This window comes from Tachysurus fulvidraco, chromosome 12 (genome assembly GCF_022655615.1).
Source record: "Tachysurus fulvidraco isolate hzauxx_2018 chromosome 12, HZAU_PFXX_2.0, whole genome shotgun sequence".
NCBI lineage: Eukaryota > Metazoa > Chordata > Actinopteri > Siluriformes > Bagridae > Tachysurus > Tachysurus fulvidraco.
In genome coordinates, this window is record NC_062529.1 from 3,614,972 (window position 1) to 3,638,333 (window position 23,362).

The 23,362-nt window shown below is 40.9% G+C and overlaps 1 protein-coding gene across 16 annotated transcripts in view; it reads right to left on the bottom strand.

Moving 5' to 3' along the window:
- Nucleotides 1-23,362, bottom strand: part of qkia (QKI, KH domain containing, RNA binding a) — a 162,133-nt gene that overhangs the window by 88,952 nt on the left and 49,819 nt on the right. For 3 of the 16 annotated variants that reach the window (XM_047821403.1, XM_047821412.1, XM_047821413.1), the window contains exons 5-8: nt 15,896-15,983; nt 13,566-13,991; nt 11,393-11,467; nt 764-4,407 (exon numbers count right to left, since the gene is read on the bottom strand). In XM_047821403.1, coding sequence (XP_047677359.1) covers nt 4,343-4,407; nt 11,393-11,467; nt 13,566-13,991; nt 15,896-15,983 — 654 coding nt within the window. In that variant the 3' untranslated portion in view covers nt 764-4,342. Of the gene's footprint in view, nt 1-763; nt 4,408-5,883; nt 9,659-11,054; nt 11,221-11,392; nt 11,468-13,565; nt 13,992-15,895; nt 15,984-23,362 lie in introns of those variants that run through there. The other 13 variants (XM_047821409.1, XM_047821411.1, XM_047821404.1 and 10 more) reach the window with 11 other exon arrangements.

Sequence of the window (23,362 nt, forward strand, 5' to 3'; positions counted from 1 at the left end):
GAACCGAAATGGATCGATTTCACAACAAATAACGGACGACAAATATAAAAATGTTGTGTTTGGATTTAAAGTTATTCGGATATGAAAGGACTTCCTGTCTGTTAGGAAGCGCGGTCGTTTCATCGGTAAAACGGATCGTCGTGTCGGTTGATTTGGAAAATTTAGAAATTTTTAATATTGTAAACATTCAACAATGATGAAATTCTATCTGGTTGTGTCATTTTGTGTAAAAGAGTGTGAATGTGTGGAACACGAGGGTCCATCAGACGACCAAGAAAACGTGTTTAGTGTTTTTAGCTCGACGCTACAGTACGTTCCAGTGTTGTAGAAAGTATCTGACGGATTAGGGAACAACGTGCTCGGGATATTTGAGCGACTCATATAAAAGCTTCCCGTCTCGCATTTCAATGTTTTCTAAATCAAACGTTAAATGAATTAAGACATTTTCCTTAAAAAAAAATTTTTTTAAATGTAGGCGGGGTTACACTCTGTCTCCGCCGTCAATCACAACCTCTCACGACGAGCCGGATATCTGACGTAGGAAAGAACTGTTATGTAAGTTCACCTTACACACGACGTTAGTAACGTATTTTACTTCGACAAATACAATTCGAGCCATTGGATGAAGATCTGTGAGCTCATGTACGTTTGTGTGCGTGTGTGTGTGTGTGTGTGTGTGTGTGTGTGTGTGTTTCTACATGAATATACATTTCTTACCTTATAGATTTATGACAAAAGGTCTCCAAATACAGCCACCACACAATCCAGTTGTAAATATTTTATTGCACACATCACAGTTTTCTTTCTTTTTTTTTTTATGTCAGCACGAGCAACATAACACCTTTACATATTTTTTTTATTAAAATTGTTTTTTTTGGTTTTTTTTTAATCTCCTAACCTCATTTTCCACCTATTATATAAAACAAGGCAACAACAGAGATCTTAAACACAACTTTACATACCGTCTAAAAAAACACACACACAAAAAAAGATAATAAAATAAAATAAAAATTCAGCGATTTAGTGCACCTTGATCGCTTTCCACACTCGGACTTCGAACAACATACAAATTATGAGAAAGTTAAAAAAAAAAAAAAAAAAAAAAAAGCATTAAAAAAAGGAAAAGCTCCAGTAGATTATTATGCCCAGATTTAAAAAAAAAAAAAAAAATTTGGTAGAAGTAGTAGTTTGTCTTTAACCCCCTGAGTGCCACGCTGGCAGAAGCACTACACTTTGCAGTCCATGGAGGAATGTTTTCAGAAGTCCTTATCGTCTGATGATTAATAATAAAAGCAGGTTAAACGCCAGCACTTTCCTTTCAGAGGTCTGGATAGCACATGGATCATATGAAACTACTGACTGTCGAATAAAACAGTCGCTAAAGGCACTTCATGGTCCGATATATATATATATTTTATTTAAACACCGCCTCTGGGTTTCAGTTCGAAGCAGAAGACAGAAATGCATTTTTTTCTTTTTATTTATTGATTTGTTTTTTTTTAAACGGACTTTAAATTGAACATGGGCCTCGTTTATCAACCTTCTATTTAAGTTGTGCATCAAATGTTTGTGTAGAAAACAAAAAAGTGAACAAAAATACTTTCTAACCAGCCCTAAATGATCGCATGCGTTTACACCATAACTGATTTACATTTATGGCATTTAGCAGATGCTATTATCCAGAGCGACTTACATTTTTATCTCATTTTTATACAACTGAGGGATAAGGGCCTTGCTCAGGGGCCCAGCAGTGGCAGCTTGGTGGACGTAGGACTCGAACCCCCAACCTTCCGATTGGTAGCCCAACACATTAACCACTAGGCTACCACACCCCATCAGTTCAAACTACAATGTTTCCGATTAGCTACGAATCAACCGTCATCACTCCTCCTCCTGTTAGCAAGATGACTTAAACTTACAGCGTAACAGACAGAAGTTTAAAATAATAATAATAATAATAATAATAATAATAATAATAATAATAATAATAATAATAAAAAGAAATGATAAAATACGTAATGGTTTCCTAAATAGATAAAGGAATCCTAATAGATAAATGATATGAAGTGCAACATTTCTGGTGTATCTTGTTATTGTTGACTTGGGGTTGGATTTAGTATCTTATTATTGTAACGCATTACCTAGTGACTGACTTAGTATCTTTTCAGTTATTTCATTATTTTGACTTACTAAGTCACTATTCTGACCTAGTATCTCATTTTGACTTAGTATCTTATTAAATCGCTATCTAGTCATTTTGACTTAGTGCCTCATTTTCTTCACTAAACATCTTGTTTTGATTTAGGATCTTAATTAGCATCTTATTTTGATTTCTTTTAACTTACCATTTCGCTTTGATTTAGAATCTTGTTATTTTAGTATCTCATTATTTTGGATTAGTATCTCATTATCTTACTCATTTTGTTACTCAGGGTCTTCTTTTGACTTACTAAATCAATATTTCTGACTTGGTATCTCATCAGTGTTAGCATATCATTTTGTCTTAGTATCTCGTTAAAGCACTGTCATTTTAACTTAGTATCTTATTTTCTTCGCTAAGCATCTTATTTTGATGACCTTCATTTCATTTAATATTTTGTTACTTTGATTCTGTGACGCGTCATTTTCTTCACTAAATTTTTTTAAATTATCTTGTTATTTTGACTTAGTATCTCATTATTTTGCCTTACTATATTATAGCATCTCATTATCTTCACTTAGTAACTCATGTTGTTAGTCAGTGTTTTGCACATCATTTTGTCGTAGTATCTCATCTTCACCTTAGTATCATTTTGACTCAGTATCTCATTTTCTTCGCTAAGCATCTTATTTTAATGAATTATCTTGTTATTCTGACTTAGTCTCTCTTATCTCAGAAGTTAAAAATAGTGAGATACTGAGTATTATGACAGAAAACCGGACAAAATAATTCACACCTCGAGGTTCAGGGATTCCCTACATTAGACGAATCATCTTGTATGTAAACGTACACCGACTCAGGATGCCTCAACATTTCAACCAACACTCGAACGCTGCATTTCTTGTGTAAATATTCCTGCGAAAAATCCCTTTACAAATAAATTTGTTCATAAAAAGTGTGTAGTCTGATAAACGAGGCCCAGTGTGTGAATATCTATAAAATCCAGAGTAACAAGAAGCAATACGGCAGCGCTTCATACTATGTGCTTTTATACTCCTTACTTCCAGACAGTAAAGAAAAATGTCATTCATTTTTATATTATTATTATTATTATTATTATTGTTATTATTAATGATTATATTGTTATATATATATCTAAAAAAAAAACATTAACACAGAGCCACTACAAAATACAGTGAATGAAAAGCTTATTTAAAAATAAAATTCCATTAAAAAAAGGAAATATACTTTCGTGACAAAATGTCGAATTAATAATAAATGATTACTTTGAAGTTGTTTTTTTGTCTATTGTACATTCAAAACACGATAATGTCACTCATTAAAAAAAGCAAACAAAAAAAAAATACTAAGGAGGTCTTGAAAGTTTAAATTGAACGAGAAGCCAATAGGTGAGTTTTTGAACAGATATATAATAAAAATAAATAGAATAAAACTTGAGATTTGTTTCACTCAGTGGGTTAAAGTGGCTCGGAAAACTAGATTAATGACGGTTAATGTTGTGCGTCAGTCGCCACAGCTGGTGAATTAGTGAGAGAACAGTTTAGAGCTTAAAGGGAGAAAAGAAAAGAAAAAAAGAGAGAGAGACTTGATGTCAGGATTAGAACCAAACCGAAAAAATTAGTACGCATTACATTATTAATTGTGCTTGAGGTTTCAGATGAACAGGAACAAATGGCAAAAACAAAACAACCAATTCAACAAAGGAAGAAAATAATCCAGAGATATTTGTGTTGGACTTCGATGAGACTATCGTTCGGTCTCCATGGCGACAAAAAACAAGCAGCTCTCGCAAGAGCAGACTTGTTTAGATCGATTTATTTATTTATTGGCAGAAGTCTGGGAGCTGAAATAAAACTCCGGACACAGACACAAGGCACTTCTATGGCACTGAGAACACGCAGGACTGGAAAAAGTAAACGCACCCGGGGTAAATCGTGCGGGTTTGTTAAACAGCGTCCTGCTGAGGTAAAATTTTGCCACGCTGAAAAGATTCTGTACATCAGCTGGAAAAAAGATGACCAGGTTTAATTACGGATAAGGAAGGAAGATCCGTCCTGATGGGTTGTGATTGTGTAAGATATGTTCAGAAGGTGCCGCTTCATCTGCAGGACACGAACGTAGTGTCGAGTCACGGGTTTGTGTTCAACACGCTTGTGTTAAAGTGCATCATCACGTCACGTGTTAAGGAGCCGTCTGTTTATTATTTAATGCCAGGAGACTCGGACAGCATCCTTTAGAGGTTTTTTCTTTTAAAGGGAAAAAAGAAAGAAAAAAAAAGACGCATAGTTTAACTGCTTTTATTTATTTATTTATTTATAAAGAAAGAAAGAAATGAATCGGCTCCAGTTTATATTTTTTCAGTCTAATGTTTAATTCGGGATTCTGAAAGTGTTGATTGTCTGCACTTATTGTAGATCTGAATGCAAGGTTAATATATAAATACACACACACACACAGAGTACAGACCAAAAGTTTGGACACACCACCTTTTCAACAGGACAATGACCCCAAACACACCCCCAGGCTGTGTAAGGGCTATTTGACCATGAAGGACAGTGATGGGGTGCTGCGCCAGATGACCTGGCCTCCACAGTCACCGGACCTGAACCCAATCCAGATGGTTTGAGGTGAGCTGGACCACAGAGTGAAGGCAAAAGGGCCAACAAGTGCTAAGCATCTCTGGGAACTCCTTCAAGACTGTTGGAAGACCATTTCAGGTGACGACCATCAAGAGAATGCCAAGAGCGTGCAAAGCAGTAATCAAAGCAAAAGGTGGCTACTTTGAAGGACCTAGAATATGACATTTTCAGTTGTTTCACACTTTTTATGTACGTATATAATTCCACGTGTTAATAATTCATAGTTTTGATGCCTTCAATGTTCATAGTCATGAAAATAAAGAAAACTCTTTGAATGAGAAGGTGTGTCCAAACTTTTGGTCTGTACTGTATATATATATATATATATATATATATATATATATATAAAAAGACGTGTGCATATCTTTTTTTTAATCACAAAAGATCTAAAAAAGTTTGAAATTAATGACATGAACAGATTTTTTTTTCTCTTTTGAAAGGAGTCTCAATATCAGTAAAAAAAAAAATATTTTTTTGGAGGGGTTTTGAGATGCTAAGTTTAATACTACATTATATTACATTAAAATTAAATAACTGACACAAAACGGATCGGAAATGTTTGTAAACTTAATTTTGTACAAGTCTCCGGTGTCGGTGTCTTGTTAAAGCACGAGCCGAACAACAGCTGAATGGTTTCTGAAGTGTTTTTTTTTTGGGACATAAAGGCTTATATTTATTACTGTAGCTGCCGGAGCAGAAATGGATCAGAAGTGTGATGTGCTGTTCTTTAATAAACACTGATTGTAATCAGGAGGTTGGTGTGAAAGTTGGAGAGGAATTGAATAAAATGGATTATTTTTTAAACTGAGTGGTGTGTGTGTGTGTGTGTGTGTGTGTGTTTAGTGAGAGACAGACAGTGTGTTCAGGTCAGCAGAGTAGCGTGATGTGCGTGTATGTGTCCAAGTCCAGGATTCAGTGTCTGTGTAATCCTAAGCATGTCATACACACACGTGTGTGTTTGTGTGTTAGTGCGATTCCTTCATTTCTGTGTTTTAATGGTGTTAGTCCGTGAACCAGGTCAAAAAGTAGTACATTCATTCAACAGGTTAAACACAAGACCAACAAAAATATCAGCAAAGTTAGTAAAATTCTTACTAAGAATATTTTATTAAAATAAATGGCAAGGGGGGTTAATAAGAAAATAACAGCATACACCATGAAAAACTAAATGCAAGCATGTAAATAAAATCTTGACAAGGAAAACTAATATAGTCGCTAATGAGTTAAACAAGCTAAAGATCGGCAAGGAAATTAAATATAATGTGTTGGAAAGGCAAAGCTCCCAACAGGAGAGACTTGGGTTTCTGAGTAAGACAGCAAAAGAGGTGAGTTCATAATTAAAATAAAAATAAATGTAGTGGGCATTATTATTATTATTAAAAAAAAACAAAACAAAACAAAAAAACAGGCAGAAGAGTGATTTATAATATACATATAAAATGGAGTTAGAAAAATACATTAGAAACCTGTAACAATGATTGTAAATTACATTATTATACATATAGTAGGCAGGCAGGAGAGAATACAAGAGATTTTCTCTATAAACCTGATGGACTAAATCGACCTTAAAACAATGACCGACGGCATGTAGTAACATCGCGGAGGGCATTTCACCTAATACTGCTTATGAAATCAGGGCCGTCTTCTCCAAGCTCCGGTCTGATATTGCATTTCATTACAAACAGAGAGAGAGAGAGAGAGAGAGGGAGAGAGAGAGACTGACAGAGAGAAACAGAGAGAGAGAGAGACAGACGGAGAGAGACTGAGAGTGAGAGAAAAAGAGAGAGACTGAGAGTGAGAGAAAAAGAGAGAGACAGACGGAGAGAGACTGAAGAGAGAAATAAAAGCTTGACCTTTTCCCTGTGTAACAGCTTTACAGTGAAGCAGGCTGCCATATAGAGATTTTTTTAGTTTTATTTTTGGGGCCCGTAATGCAATTAAACTCCTATTGTTCAAATGCTGAGGACTGGGCTCTGATTTCTGAGAGGCTTCGTGTAAAAACAAGCTCGAAGCTTTACAGAATCTCAGAAAAGGGAGAAAAATTATTATTATTATTTTTTAGCTTTTTTTGCTCAAGCTTTACAAATTTTAAATGGCAGCTTGCTTTAAACAGTAACAATACAGACACAGACCGGAAAAATGAGAGAGATCTTTTGTTCCAATGGCAAAAAGAGGAGAGAGAGAGAATGAGAGAGAGAGAAAGAGAGAGAGAGAGAGAGAGAGAGAGAGAGAGAGAGAGAGAGAGAGAGAGATATAAACCTAATCTTGGGAAGACAAATCATGGCACATTGTTAGCTGGTCGAATGACGGCTATTTTTTTTTCCGTTTCGTTTTTTTTCCTCCTTCTTTCGTTTTTTTTTTTTTTGTTGTTGTTCTTTGCATAGAGTAGATTTGAGTGGCACAGCTGGGCGACAATCGAACTCTACACTTCATCACGCTTCCTCTTTCACCTTCTCGATCGCTTTCGCTGTCGCACGATATCACTCGACACAATGTAACTCGGAGAAAGAAAAAAAAAGAGAAAAAAGTAGAAGAAAAACAACAAAACGAGCAAAATCAAAACAAAGGAAGAAAAAAAAAAAACCAACAACAACAAAAAACCCCAAACTATCAATAAGGCACTTTTTCCCCCCCTTTTACAAATGACTTCCCTCTTAATGCTTAGAACTAGAAATACTCCAAAAGGTTCTTGGTTTTCATCGCCAATAAGCAAAAGATCTTCCTTCCTTCGTATTTTTTTTTCTTCATTTTTTGTACATTTTGTAACTGCAAGTTAAGTATAAAAAGCTAAAATTGCCAAAAATATATCTCTTCTCCAGCACCCTGTAAAAGTATCTAATTTTTGATCGTTTCAGCATTTTCATATGCAATGACATTATCTACATTTGTATACATTTTGTTTTTAATATATATATTTATATAGATCGTGTATGTATAAAGCAATTTGAACAGGCAGGCATGGCTTTCACATCCTAGTTTGTTTTTGTTTTTTTTCTTGAGAAAGAGTTGGGTTGGGCTTCTATGGAACCTATGGTACTGTGGACTGATGTCTTTTTAAAAAATAATAATTGTGCGGGACACATTGTGGATGAGCGTTGTGCCCCCCCCCCTCATCGATCGAAAAATAAATCGAGGTCCATCCCATAGTGTAAGAGAAAAAAATCTTCCATGACGCCCCAATTTTAGATAAAAATGTAAAGAATTTAGAATTATGAACAATAAAAAAAAGAAAAAAAAAAGGAAAAATAAAGGGGGGGGGTGTTGGGAAGAGAGAAAAATGAAGGGAAAAAAATATGTCCTTTATTTATATGTGTATGTATATATATATATAAATGCAGGTATGTACAGAAATCCTTTGTTCTCTAATTCTCGGTGACGTAGTGTTTCTGGCGTTTGTTCGAGTTCGGCGAGACTAAAGCACGGCGGCTGAGAGATTATTGTCTATTTCATGCGATTTGGCTGGATGTCAAACGTACACAGGCACATCACACGACTTTCCGTAGTCTAGACTAGGAAAAAAGAACAGAAAAAAAAAACCAAAAAAAAACCAAAAAAAAAAGAAGAAGAAATCCCCCCCCAAACAACCACACGGACGATCGAAGGCCTAACGCACGTCGTCGAGCATCTGATCAAATTGTGACCCTTTGGCTAAATACGCACACGTAATACTTGGTTTTTATTTTTTTTTTTTGTCTGTTGTCTCACAGCTCATTCAAAAAAATAAAAAATCAAAAATAAAAATACATTTTAGAAACTTCAGGCACTGTATTTTTCGAGGCTGGGGATGTCTGGGGTGGCGTAGGTGAGTAACGAAACTCTCCCTGCCCAAAATCACCGCAGCCACAAACATCCTAGACTTAAGATTACTGAGAATTCTCCGGAAAACTCTTCGAAACCCAAAAATCTGCCACACGGCACCCGGTACTGCAGCTACAGTTACGCTGCTCTCTGCCATCACACACACACACACACACACACACAAAAGTAAAAAATGAAATGGAGAAAAAAAAAAAAAAAAAAGGCAGTCCACCCCTCCCCCGCCCGCCCCACCCACAAGCGTCCGTGGTTTTAGCCATGCACTCGGTGTGAGCTTGACAGGCGCACCCAGAATGTGTCAGCATTGTGAAACTGGTAACAGATGAAAGAACAAAACAAAACAAAGCAAAATGGGGAGAGAGGAAAAAAAACAAAAAACATTGCTACACACGACAATGACACAGAACATGTTTGTGAGTGGGTTTCTTTCCTTCTTCCTTTTTTTTTTAAACTACCTAGAATTTTTTTCCATTTTTTATTATTATAATATATATATATGTATATTTTTAGATGTCCGTTGAATCTGCGCCACGGATCGTTCCGAATTATCGAAAGCGCACTAAAGGGGGATGTGCAGATAAGGGAGAAAATAATAATGAGTTTTTTTTTTTATTGCTTATTATTAACTCAGTGCAGATTTTTTTTTTTGCTACCAAAAGAGCAAAAAAAAAAAAATCACCCAAATGAAGTAAATCAGGGACTGAAAAAGAAAAAAAGAAAGAAACGAGCAGGAAGTGGGACAAATTAAAAAAAAAAGAAAGGAAAAAAAAAGTGTTGTTACAGTCAATAAACAAAACGCCCGTCATTTATTTAAAAAAAAAAAAAAAAAAAAGAATTCATCACAACGTTGTTGGGTTGTAGGCGTTTGATTTCTTGTGTAGTTGTGTGTGTTAGGGTCACAGATGCCTCTCGTTTTCTCAGCGTCCAACAGGCTAGCAAAAGGCAATTACCAGTTAATCTGATCAGCAGGCAGGCTTGGGGCGGCTCATCATTGGGTGAAGAGTTCAGAGGTCAGAGGTCATTTGTTAGTTGCCGGTGGCGGCTAGGTGGTTAGGAACAAAACAAAAATAAATAAAAAGGAAATAAAAACAGATAGAAAGGATATTAGTGTCAGCAAAGAAGAGACTAAAGACATTTTTTTTTTAAAAAACACTACAAATGAATGCAACATCCTTCAAATCTGATCCACCTTTAAACCCCAGAGCTGAGAGACGAACGCAAGCTAAATCTGCTTTGAATCATGATCAGGGCATCATGATTGACAAACTAGAGCCCCGCCCCCTCCAACCAGAATCACAAGGTTATAAATCACGGTGTTATTAACGTTAAAATAAGCGCTACGTTGCCCCCAAGTACCCACAAACAGAAGCCAAGGAATGTCAAACACACAAAAAACAAAACCAAAACAAAAAGCTAGTAACGTTTTAGTGCCCTTCGGGTTGGAATGCGGGTTACAGACAGCAATTAGTGGTAAGAGGGCTAAGAGACGGTGCGCTACGTTGCACAATAAATCAATCCAATCAATCAATAAATCAATACGACTAAAGTTTTAAGTTTCCATAAAAAAATAATTCCCTCTTTATTTTTGTTGGTAATTCTGTACAGGAGCATAAATACAATATTCCTAGAAAATGTCCAGTAGAAAGTAACAGTACCTTACATTCGCATTAAAGTAGCGCACAAAATGCTTCACTGTGGTTTTAGGTTTTTGTTTTTTTTTTTGGATTAAAATGAGCCATCTTGTGAGGATAAGTGTCAAATATGTGTTTGATCTTGATTTTGTGACGCAGACCTGCCAGCACTGAAGACCAGGAACACGTAGACGCTCTGTATAATAACCGCTCGGAGAAACCGGGACGTTTTTCCCCGTCTATACTTTCACCAAATCTCTTCTATAGTATAATTGCTGCTGTTGGTCTTTCGGATTCTTCCGGTTTTTAATGGCTTTCCTTACGCAGCCCTGATATTTTACTCAGGCCTGGCTTGGAACCAGCACTGACAGAGTTAAGCCCTCGCTGCCTGCGAATCGAACCCTGCCGCTAGAGCACCATGGACCGGTTTCCTTTACCTTCCTCTAAGACACACAAATCCACCCTACAGCAGTCTGCCCTCTTCCTCATACATAAGCTCACAGAATGCAGACTAGCACCTGTCCGACATCGTCGCTCTCCGGGCCACACGGACGGCTGCAGCATCGTCGAGACTCGAACTTGCGATTTCGGAAATAAATTTTGCGCTTGCTTTTCTGATTTCACCTGAAATTTCAGCATGACATAAATACACTTAATTGATGTTACTTATGTACGTGTTTAATGCTAAAAGTTAAAGCTAGAGAAAGTGGGCGGGGCTTAAAGTCTAGCGTAAACGCCTACACGGCCGTCAGCGGTTCTGGACCCGAAGTGGCTGATTTGGGGGTGTGGAAAAATGATACAAGACGGTGGTGTGTTATTTATTTATTTATTTATTTGACATGGCGGAAACGTAGCGACGTAATTTGGACGCAAAATCCGTACGGATGCTGGCAGGTCTACTGTCGGGGTAAACAGGAGTACTCCTCACACTCCAGACATAAACACTGTACTGAAGTGCTGAAACTCTACAGTGCTGAAGCGGAGGTTTTAGAAATATTTAAAGAGTAAAGGAATGTGAGTGATCTAGAATCAGTACATCTGAAAACATACAGTCTTTTTTGCATTTGGAACACAGTTTAAAAAAAATGATAAAGAAATAATAATAATAATAATAAAAGACATAAGAAGTGTCTTCTCTAACTAACCTCTGTCTGCGGTCACTATCCTTTGGTAAGGATGGACCCGTGAGTCATGTCTCCGCACTTTAGTAGCCATTGCACCTAGATCGTAACAGGTCCATAAGGTTAGACACATTCTGAAGCCGGACAGCCGGACCCAACAAATCCAGCTGCACCTCCAGTACAAACAGAAAGAACTAGCTGAAATCTTAGTAAGGAGCTGAGGTAGAGCTGGAGGTGCTCGGTCCGGCTTTACAGACTTTATACACACACACACACACACACACACACACACACACACACACACACACACACACACACACACACACACACACACACACACACACACAGTCTAAACAAATCAAGGCTAGAAACTGGACATAACACACTTTGTTTCTTTCAGCTTAATAAGTGAGGCATTTAGCAGCCAGATTTTCACAGTAGTAGGTTTGATATATTTTGAGACAGGTGGGCAAGGAATAATAAACCCCTGACAGACCCACAGCCCTTACAGACGCAGCTGTGGACCTTACTGAAGACCTCCACTTCCTCTGAGGTCAGCAAGACGCAGGCGACTGTTAGACGGGGAGTTATTTTTTGGGCTGGAGAGAGAGAGAGAGAGAGAGAGCGAGAGAGAGAGAGAGAGAGAGAGAGAGAGAGAGAGCATTGACTAAGAAAGAAAGTATAAGGAGGAAGTAAAAAGGGAAGGAAAAAAGAGAGAAAAGAAAGAAAAAGAGGGGAACAGAAAATGACAGAAGTGGGTCAGAGAGAGAGACTTCGAGACAGAGAGAGTGAGAGAGGGACAGAGAGAGATTGATGGACGAACAGATAAAAGGGTATAGACAAATAACAGAGAAAGACAGAAGTGTAGAGACAGACAAGGAGGAAAGGAGAGACGGTGTGAAAGAGAGAAAAAGACGGGGGTGGGGGTGGGAGAGAAGAGACAGAGTGAGAAAAGGAGAGACAGTGACAGAGTGGGAGAGAAAGACAAAGGAAAGGAAGGACAGAGGAAAAATGTAGGTTCAAAAATAAAGCATGGGAAAGAGAGGAATAAAGGAGTGTGTGTGGGTTAACAGAGTGGTGTGTGTCCACTGAGACGGAGACGAGCTCTAATCCACTCGGAGCAGTTAAAGAGCAGAGAGCAAAGTTTTCAGCGTCTAGACGTGTCTGTACATCTCGTCTAGCACCACATGTACAGTGTAGTGTGTGAAGTCTCTCATTACTGACCAACAGTGTGAGCACTGACTCTGGGGTGACAACTAATGTAGGGACTCGAGAGGAAGGCAACAAGAAGGAGGGGGGGGGGAGGAAGAGGTGTGTGTGTGTGTGTGTGAGCCGAGCGCTCGCTGCAGGACTGCACACACTCCGGTGTCACAGCCTGCAGCAGAAGCAAACACACGCAGAAGAGCATTTCAGCAGCAGCAGGGATCCACCTGCAGACATGCCTCAGAGGGAGAGAGGGTGGGAGAGGAGGGGAGAGCGTGAGAGGGAGAGAGAGAGGGAGGGAGAGAGAAGGAGAATGAGAGAGAGGGAGAGAATGGGAGAAAGGGGGAGGGAGATAGTGTGAGAGAGGGGGGAGAGAGAGGGGAAAGAGAGAGAGAGGGAGAGAGAGAGAATGAGAGAGAGTTAGAGCAGGAGGGAGAGAGGGGGGAGAGAGAGGGAGAATGAGAGAGAGGGAGAGAGAGTGAGGGAGGGAGAGAATGGGAGAGAGGGGGAGGGAGAGAATGAGAGAGAGGGGGGAGAGAGAGGGAGAGAGAGAGAGAGAAGGGGAGAGAGAGGGGGGAGAGAGAGGGAGAGAATGAGAGAGGGGGGGAGAGAGAGAAAGAGGGAGGGGGAGAGAGAAAGAAGGCTGGGCTGTTGGGGAGATAGGCAGACAGAAAGGAGAGATGTGTGCAAGCAAGCATGTCCCCATCACTCTGAATGTTGACAGCCTGTGTGCGTGTGCGTGTGTGTGTGTGTGTGTGTGTGTGTGTGTGTGTGCGCATGTACACACAAAGGAATCCTACCTTGCACAGACTTTGTTTTGCCCTACAGAACCCAGAACAGGAAAAAATACACAAAAAAAGCCAAGCCCAGGAGATAAAGGAATGGAAAAACTGTCATCTTTAAATAAGGACGCGTCCTCGCCACCTGTCTCACACACATCCGTCCTTACAACCCCTGTCCAACACCGGGCCTCAGCTGCTCAGCACGTATTTACCTTGGACTAAGTCCTGGGCAGGGCTTGGCATCATCATGTCCAAGCTGCCCCCGTAAAACATTGCGGCGGCGCCGTCCTGATGCCCGCCGAAGCCTGAAGCACCGAGCCCCCACGCCCGCTTACCTAGGACGCCTCCGTGCTCGATGGGGTACTCCAGGAGAGAGGTGGGCGCTGCCAGGGCGTACGGGTAGTCGTAGGGCGTGGCGTAGATGATGCCTGCGTCAGGCGAAGGGGGCACCAGCGTCGGGGTGCCATTGGGCAGCATGGCGGGCATCTGCGCGGGACGGATGAGGTTCATGATGGGCGTGCCGGCCGGGGTCGGGGGGCGCAGAGCTGAAGGAGGGAGTACCTGACCGGTGGGGGCGGCAATGAGCCGAGGGCCTTGAGCCGCTGCGGCCGCCGCTGCAAGAGAGAACGCAAGGTTCGCTGGTGTAAGAGAGCAGACAGACGGAAGAGAGAAAAGGAAAGAAGAGAAGAGATGATAATGAAGGAACGAGAGACAACAGCACAGGAGGGAGAGAAAGATGGAAGGACGGACGGACAAACAGTGGTATTAAATATTAAGGACAAATGTGTGGAGGTGGAAACCAAGAGAAAGAAGAAAGACGGAAGAAAGAAGTAAAAGCACGGTTTGGATTTCAGGTTTTTAGTGGTTTTAGTGAAGGAAGCGGATACAAACGTGCCAAAGCAGAAATATAGAGGGGGAGGGGAGGGGACGGGGGGAGGGGAGGGAGGGCAAAAAAAAAAGAAAAAAGAAAAATTAGTTCATGCAATGATCAACAGTGAACCGTAAAAAAACCCACAGAACTAAAAACAAGCCCCGCAACCAACATAACATGAGGGCAAATAAATAAATAAATAAATAAGGACACAAACAAACACAAGTGTCCATCAGTAGATGCACAGAACACATCGAGGCACCACTCAGCACTTTAAACCCCGCTCCATCATCCACATGATCAGCTCTCGTCACACGTGTGGGTCTGATCAAACTGGGCTGCCATGATGGTTAAAATCCCTCCGTGAGTCGTGTGTTTAACTGCGGTCGACTCGCAGTCAGGGAAAGTTTTGCTTTTCGTGCCCTTTGTTAAGGATTTCAAAATCCCTGCGCTACAGAATCTTCTGGAAGATACGACACTTTCGTTACTGAAATGTCATCGGGATTAAAACGATTAGACGGAGATGAGAAGAGTTACAGACTGCACTCAAAAAAAAAAAAAAAAAACTGCTTCGCTTGAAATCCGAGCGTCCGACGTAACTCGGACGGATAAATCGCAACCCTTGGCTCCAGGAAAAAAAAAGAAAGAAAAAAAAAAGAGCAGGGTTTAAATTAAGAAGACAAATCACAGCGTTACGTATTCGCTAGGCACGACTTGGTCCCGATGAGAATTCTTCAGAGTAAACATCCATTAAATTTTAATTTTAGCTGATTTAATCAGTCTCTTCTCTCTCTCTCTTTTTTATACTGATGAGTGTCACCACATTGAACAGACAAATAATATACAAATATTATTAACGGAGACACGGGGGATTGAACAAAGTAAATAAATAAATAAATAAAAAACAATAAAGAGGAATTGGCTTGAGAAATTACAGTTCATTCATTACTCCACTCCACGCTGGAATCGCTTAATTCTTACGTTTTTTTTTTTTTTTTTTTTACACCTTTATGCTAATTTTGAATTGATTTATTTATTTATTTTTAAACTGCTTGACCTCGCAGGTCATCAGTAACTCTGAAGGACACACGGATCTCGTTACCGAGCTGAATATGGTGTCTGTAAAACCTTCTGGTCCTTCGGTGGAATTTTACTGCACAGCTCATAACTTTTCCCCGGCTGCTTTAAACGAGACGCGTTCGAACGCGAGGATCTTTGTGTTGCGTCGGTTTAAATAGCGGCGCATGGCAGCCCCGAGACGCAGCCTTCCACGTGGACGAGATCTTTTGTGTTAATACGAAGCAGCTTACAGTCCGAGTCGTGAGTATTAAAGATTTGCACAGTGTACACATTGTCCCCATAAAAAGAGCTGCATGTTGCATTAATATGCATGATGGAGGCGGAGCCACGTTTACAGAAACGTGCATATTTATGAGCACGTCGTGATTACAAGGCGTCCAGGCTGCAGGTACACGCTTTAAAAAATGCACACAAACACACAACCGGGACTAAATCGTACGGCACGTATACAGAACGTCGATTACGTTTGGAACAGCTTTTAACAGAGGAGAGGTAGAGAGATGGAGAGACGGTGAAGATGGACGTGATGGAGAGAGTGGACTTCCACTTCGAACTCTTGTGTAGCGAAGTGTGTGTGTGTGTGTGTCTTACGAGCTTTAATATTGGTGTCTCTGTAGGTTCCGTTTAAGATGGCTAACTCCATCAGCTGCATCTTCTTCAGGTTGTCTTCTCCTTCCGCCTGTGAAAGATAAAACAAAAAACAAAAATGAGACTCCAAATTGGGTAAAAAAACAAAAACAAAAAAAGCAGCGATATATGCATACATGAATTGTGTGATTCATTTTGAAAGCTTTGTGCGTGCGCGGTGTAAAAATCGAATGCAGAATAACACCGCGGTCGACGTCGTCCCTGTCAATTTCAGCTCGTATAAATAAACACGCAGGCAGCGACCGTGCTCATTACCGCTAAATTAGAGCTGGGAAATTATTCACAAGGAAGCAATTAGACCTGCTATCCTCCCATCTCTAAACTAACACACGGCAAAAAGCTTCATGACACACAAGCCGAGATACACACACGCGGTCATGAAGGTTTTATTAGGAAAACAAAGTCTTAAACAAAGTCGAATGTTATTAGTAAATTACCCAGACTCGTATAAGGTCACAGTATCCTGTTGATTTTTCCTCCCCGCTGCTAACTTGCAAACACAAAAGAATTTAGCATGTGTGAATCGTGTCTAGGGAGTTGAATCGACTCCAAAGCTTTGGAGTCGACTTAGTTTTCAACACTGCAAATTAGTTTTTTTTTTTCTTTTTTCAACTCTCAATGCACACAAAATTTTAAAAAGATGTTTATGTTTAGATGTAAATGTAATCAAAAATTTCATAAAAACAAACAAACAAACAAACAAAAACTCCTTGCAAGCTGTATCGAATCGACCCCACAGCTTTGGATCTGTCTCCGGGAATCGACTCATTTTGGAATCGACTCCTAGGATTCAGATTATCCTGCGCATAAAAAACCCCCATAACAAACAAAAGAAAAAGGATTAAAGAATCTTTAGTGATGTGGTGTTTATTTAGGTCACATTCGTTAAAAAAAGAGATCAAAAAATCACTTCAAGCTGAAGATGTCGGTAAATGCAAACTGATGGATTCCATCAAAATGAATACAAACAACAGAAAATGATTCTTTTTAAAAAGACCAAACGTTCTAGACCGTTTGCCTCGGCTGCCTTTTCGCAGTGTTGGAAATATTCTCCTGTACAGAAGCACATCGAAATCCGTTCTAAAAAGAAACAAAGAGGAGGAAAAAAAAAAAAAACCCTGAAGGTGCCTGACAGAGCGGCGTGATCGCCTGAAGATGGGAGCGCAAAACAAACAGCATAGTTTATTAAGCCAGTGAACACCATTAGCAAGATTCACTGCAGGAAACTACAGACAGGACGCTTGTGAGGATTTAAACAGAAAGTCAGACTGATCAGAAGTATAAAGAACCCCGATATCTCTACACATGAAAGAGTTTTATAGCAAATCCTGCTATCTACCTACCGACAGATAAGCGTGAAGGTATAAATTAGTGCTTTTAATTTAGAATAAAACTCTTGATAACTGACTGCCGCTGAAGCTGCTGCAGGAAAATCTGCCCGGTTATAGCTTCGGGTTGCGAGACTGTAAACCATGCAAGAATCGAGCTTCAAAAAAAGAAGGAGGGGGAAAAAAAGAAAGAAAGAAAAAAAACAAAAAAAAACGACGACACTTATTATAGCATCATAAAGTGTAAATTCATACAGGAGAAAATACATCACGATTGTGAAGCCTGATCTTTACCGAACAGCAGGTAAGCCACAGCTGGCATGCAGGATGCTTGGAATAAGACGGCTACTTTTTCAATTCTGAAAGTATTTTCTTATAAACTCGCTGTGCTCGCTTCACACAAATAAGCAAGCAAATAAATAAATAAATTCCACTGGTGATTGTTTTCTCTTGATTTGAATTTAGAAATAAAAATCTAAGCATTTGGGAATATATATATATACACACACACACACACACACACACACACACACACACACACACACACACACACACACACACACACACACACACACACACACACACACACACACACACACACACACACACACACACACACACACACGTATGCTGCTTTGTGCCATAATCTGAACCAAGTCTGAAGCGTCAGCGCTATCATGTGAAAAGTTAATTAGACACCCGAGTGGAACGTGGTAATCACAGAAGTGTGGAATAAAAATAAAACGCAGAGTTTCAGAGTGAATAAGAGAAAGATTGCATTCCGTTCCCTGGCAATTTTTTATTCAAAGACTATTCACGGCCTGACGAGCATGTCAGCCTGAGATAATGCACACCAAAGCAGACAGACACGATGATGTGGGGCTCCGAGAGAAAGTTCCAGAAAGTCCCCATAAAGCCGTACAAAGTTAATATACACAGATGGCTCAGAGCGCATGACCGATGATTCATTCATTCCAGAGCATCTGAGTAATCATCATGTGTGTGTGTGTGTGTGTGTGTGTCAGTTTGTACCATAGGATATATGTGTGTATCAGTACGTGTCCGTGTGTGCGTGTCTGTCTGTCCATCTGTCCGTGTGTGCGTGTCTGTCTGTCCATCTGTCCGTGTGTGCGTGTCTGTCTGTCCATGCTCGTCTGTGTGCATGCCTGTCTGTCCTGTCCATCTTGTGTGCATGTCTGTCTGTCCATCTGTCCGTGTGTGCATGCTCGTGTCTGTGTGTGCATGCCTGTCTGTCCTGTTCATCTTATCATGTGTGCGTGTCTGTCTGTCCATCTGCTGATGTGTGCACGCTTGTGCCCATATGTCCATGTGTGCACGCTCGTGTCCATCTGTCCATTTGTGCATGCCTGTGTCCATCTGTCCATTTGTGCATGCCTGTGTCCATCTGTCCGTGTGTGCACGCTCGTGTCCATCTGTCCGTGTGTGCATGCCTGTGTGTCTATCTGTCTGTGTGTACGCTCGTGTCCGTATGTCCATGTGTGCATGACTGTCTGTCCATGCCTGTGTCCCCATCTGTCTGTGTGTACGCTCGTGTCCGTATGTCCATGTGTGCATGCCGGTCTGTCCATCTGTCAGTGCTTGACTGTGTGTGAAAGTAATAAAGGTAAAGCAGGACAAACCTGTCACTCAGACTTCAGTCATGAGACTCATGTTCCTGTGAAAAAAGCAGCTGAATCCATGCTAATATTTTTCTCTCGACATACTCGTGACCTGACCTGACTAATCAAACCCGGAGTACAAACAGCAGCAGCGCACGCTGCAGTTCTCAGTACGGGCTGCGCGGGAAGAGAAAGGCTGTCAAAGGCTTTAAGGAGGATTTCAAAAGAGCTAATGAGAGGTGAAGGAAAGGTGAAGATGACTGATCAGAAACCCCCGTAGAGATGAATACTAGAGACACTAGCAAGCGCGCACACACAGATGCGGGCGCACAACCCGTCTTCACATCTGAAAACCTACGCACGCACACGAACAGAGAACCACGACTGGGACTGTCAGCTTGACATGGAATAGAGCGTTAATAAGAAAGATCAACTGGAGGAGAAATGTTTGTACATGCTTTACAGAAGAACTCTGGTCGGAGTGAGTCACTGTTAGTCTGATGGCTGCTTCAAGGTTGACAATTTTCATTATGCAGATTAAAACATGTCTGTATGTCTATTAAAAGTCTACCGGCTCATGTTCACTACTCAAATAAACAAAAACAAACAAACAAACAAACAAACAAATAAATAAAAATGTGGTAAATCTTTTAACAGCAGTGTACATGCTAAAAAAAACAACCTTGGGCTGTAAACATGCTGTATCACTAGCTGTGCTAAACCTTGCACAAAACGTTACACACACGCATCACTGATAAATTACAGACAAGTCGATGACGTGATGCGACTGAGGAACTCGTCAGACTTCATGGATGCTGCCATGTACCACACTGCACTATGCCTACACTCCAGAAAGCAGGCTAAAGAGTCTCGATGTGACATTTTCCAACAGCTTAAGGTCATTTTCCCAAGTACGATATCCGTGTCGGTCTGTTGCTGAGGTCCTTGCCTTAAAAAAAAAAAAAAAAAAAAAAAAAAAAAAAAAAAAAAATATGTGATCTGAGGAAGATTCTGTTTTGCAGACGTTTGTACCAATCACAAAAGACGGGGATGAGAGACGGAGAGAGACAGAGTGACAAAGAGGAAGAGACAGAGCAAGTGGGCGAGGAATAACCCGGTGGAGACATTTATAGAGAGCAGCGTGGCACCAGGGAGCCTGGGGGAATTCTGCCTCGGATAGAACCGCCACGAGCCCCAGTGCGTGGTGTGAAAAATACTTGACACACGCATGCGGATGTCAATAAACCTGCCCTATCGAGAGGAATCAGATGAAATCAGTGGGGTCTATTTGTGCAGGCGCTGAAGCAGAGCAGACATCATTACCGGGAGTGAGGAGGGAGGGGGGGTGTGCCTCTGCTAGTGACATCAGAACCAGTCTCTCCCCTCCACACACACACACACACACACACACACACACACACACACACACACACACACACACACACTAAGGTTTGAGCTAGTCATTTTTGAATTTCAAAAAACAAAAACAAAAACTAATTACACCATGAAAAGACTGTCATAGTTCTACCTCAAACCTCATGGGGGATGAGGATCCAGCGCAGTATGTGGAAAGGTTTTACACTTTGGACTTGAGTCAGAAGTTAGACATCTAGTCCATGTCTGGAAACGAGGCTGAGTCAGTCCTGGTGACTCGGATCTAGCTGAGTGGGACTGGATGAATAGCGATGCTGAGCGAGCGCTTCGGGAGCCACAGGTTGCACAACATTGGCCGAACTGAATTCCCTCTAAGTGCGAGAATTCTATTTATTTATTTTATTTATTTATTTGCTAGAGAATAAATAATATAAAGAATATATAAAAAATAGAAAAACAAAAATAACAGAATAATTCCTTTGGGAACAGGCACAGGGAGAAGTCTCGCAGTCTTGCTCACACCTCTCCACAGAGGAAAAGGAAAACAAAAAGACTAGCACGGTGTTGAGGAGTCGACTGTAGACGTACAGGATATAAAGTGCACTTAGCCTGCTTTCTTTACTGAGCGTTGCTCACTGTTTTCTGTTCTTCCTGAAATGCCATAGTGGCATTTTTTTTTTTTAAACGGGGTATATATATATATTTTTAACCACACACCAAAGTCTGCACTGCTGTAAAATCCCTCAAAATGTTTAGAACCTGTTCATTTACAGGTCAACGGTCAAGGTAATGTATTACACCAGAAACAGACCTTCCTGGCATTACGTTGTCCCGACCTTCCTGCCCTACACTCCTCCTCGCTGTGACCCGGAGACATTAAGTAGGCAGGGGGAGTTTTTCCACTTTATTCGTCCTCTCGTGTGATTAGCTCACTAACAATACGGCAAGTCGTATGATGGAAAGAAAAAAAAAATGGACAGAAAATGATTAAAACGCAACATGTCCATTCTCGACTGGTCCGTCCTTACGATCCGTTTGCAATCCGTCTGGGTTCTGTAGCTGCGAAGTGAGGGTGTGGATGAGCGAGGGGAAGTCCTGGCTCTGTGCTGCTGGATGAATGAGCTGTATTAAGCACCTTCACTGGGCCACAGTGTGCAACCTGGGAGCTTAACAGCTCAGTCATCAATATCCCTGTACCTCACTTACACACAGCCAGGGGCCTGTAACAAGAGGACAAAAAAGAAAAAAAAAGAAAAAAAAAAAAAAAGAAAGAAAAGAACGCTCTCACATCTCCCTCTCACCCTCTCTAATTCTCTCTCTTATCACATCACTCGGCTCCACCTAATCCTACCTTACCCTGGAATATGAGTATAAGGTCGCATTCTCTCTCTTGCACACAGGACAGTGTGAGATCAAGTATAAAAAAGGGAGGACGAAGTGGACGAGTTAAATAAAGAGAGGGATATAAAGCACAGGATTTGTCAGCGGGTAATATGTAGGGCACCGGTGTTGGGGGACGATGTCTAAACGCTAGCACAGATGTTGGCTCGATATACGGGATTCGCGACGGCAGAATGCGAAAGCGAGTGGACATAAGGGGAGGATCGGGCTGTTTAAAAGGAGATATTTAAGTGATGCATGATTTGGACTTGTGCGACACATTCTAAACCCTCATGAGACATCTGTCTGCTAGGCTTCTTCAGTCTCTCTGCCATAGTTTCCTGAGCAAGACAATCTATTGTTCTGTCACTGTGATCCCTTAATACCTCCCAATCGAGCCTGGAATATCTTGAAGGGGATTTGGGGAGGATGATTTGTGGCTTTAAACACTGCCGGATTTGCATCAGATTCAGAGATTTAAGAGTTTAAGCTGATCTGTACCACCCGAGTCACCATATGCCATGACCTCAGCTATACTAAAAGCCTCTAGAACACAGTGTTCTGCTCGTCCTGGTTAGCTTTGTGGTTTTACAGGCAAAAGCAAAGCAGTGCAGAAGTCTGAAAGAGTGAATCAGCGATCACAAGGAAATCTACTTGCCACACACTTCGGGATTTTAAAGTGGCATCATTCACATTTCCTGTCGAAGAGAAACAAGAAACATTTTCCTTACCCAAACACACTCGGATTAAAAGACATCCGCATCCGAAGGTGGTCTAAAGGAAGCCAAAGGTCTGTCTTCTGATACAAGATTGCCAAGGGAGGATAAAAGCTATGGCTGATGCATTGAGAAACTAGTGATCACAGCGTGCAAACAGAGCCATTATGTAGTAATATCTATAGACTCCGTTACCAGAATCTGGGCTCTTCCACGTGTCTTTGTATGGTGACTGGGATACGGTGCTCATTAAAGGTAAATTAGATAGTATAATTGACCATGTCAGCTATGGAGGTCAAAGGCACAAAACTATTATGAGTCCTTAATCTCCAGGGTCACGGAGACGGAGTAGGATAGCTGGCAAGCTGTAATCGCAAACTCATTGAGCAGGGATCTTGGTCCCGTTGACGAGGTTCCGATGTTCCTTGTCCAAAGGTGCATCGGTTCATCGGGGTTCAATCTTCCTCAGGTGTGTTTGAGAGAAGATGCTCAAAGGCAGAACATGAAATTCATGATTGCGGCTCTGAACACAACTGTCAAACAACATGTAGAAAATTACTACAACATGCCAATTTACCCACCAAAGTTCCTGTACCACCTTCTACCACAAATTACCACATTCTTGGGGGATTTTTCAATGTTTTGCAACAAAGGAGTGCTGAAATTATGGCCAGGTATCTGAGCTTAAGCAACTGCAACCAGCTCCCATTTAAGCAAATGCTACACAATCCCACTTCAAGCAACCTCTATCGACAGTTTTATTGGCACATTTCAGAGCACAAGCAGAATTCTGGCAGACTGCAGCGTGGAACTTTTGATAATTACCCCATAACCCCCACAATGGGGCAGGCGGGGCAATGCGGTGCAAGAAGGCCTTTGGGGATAGAGTGACTTGGCAGAACCAGACAACTACACAAACACCAACTGCTCACTGTGCAAGCGCTCACTTCCGACTAAAAGGATTAGCTTGGACGTTCAAAGGAAGACGTGTGG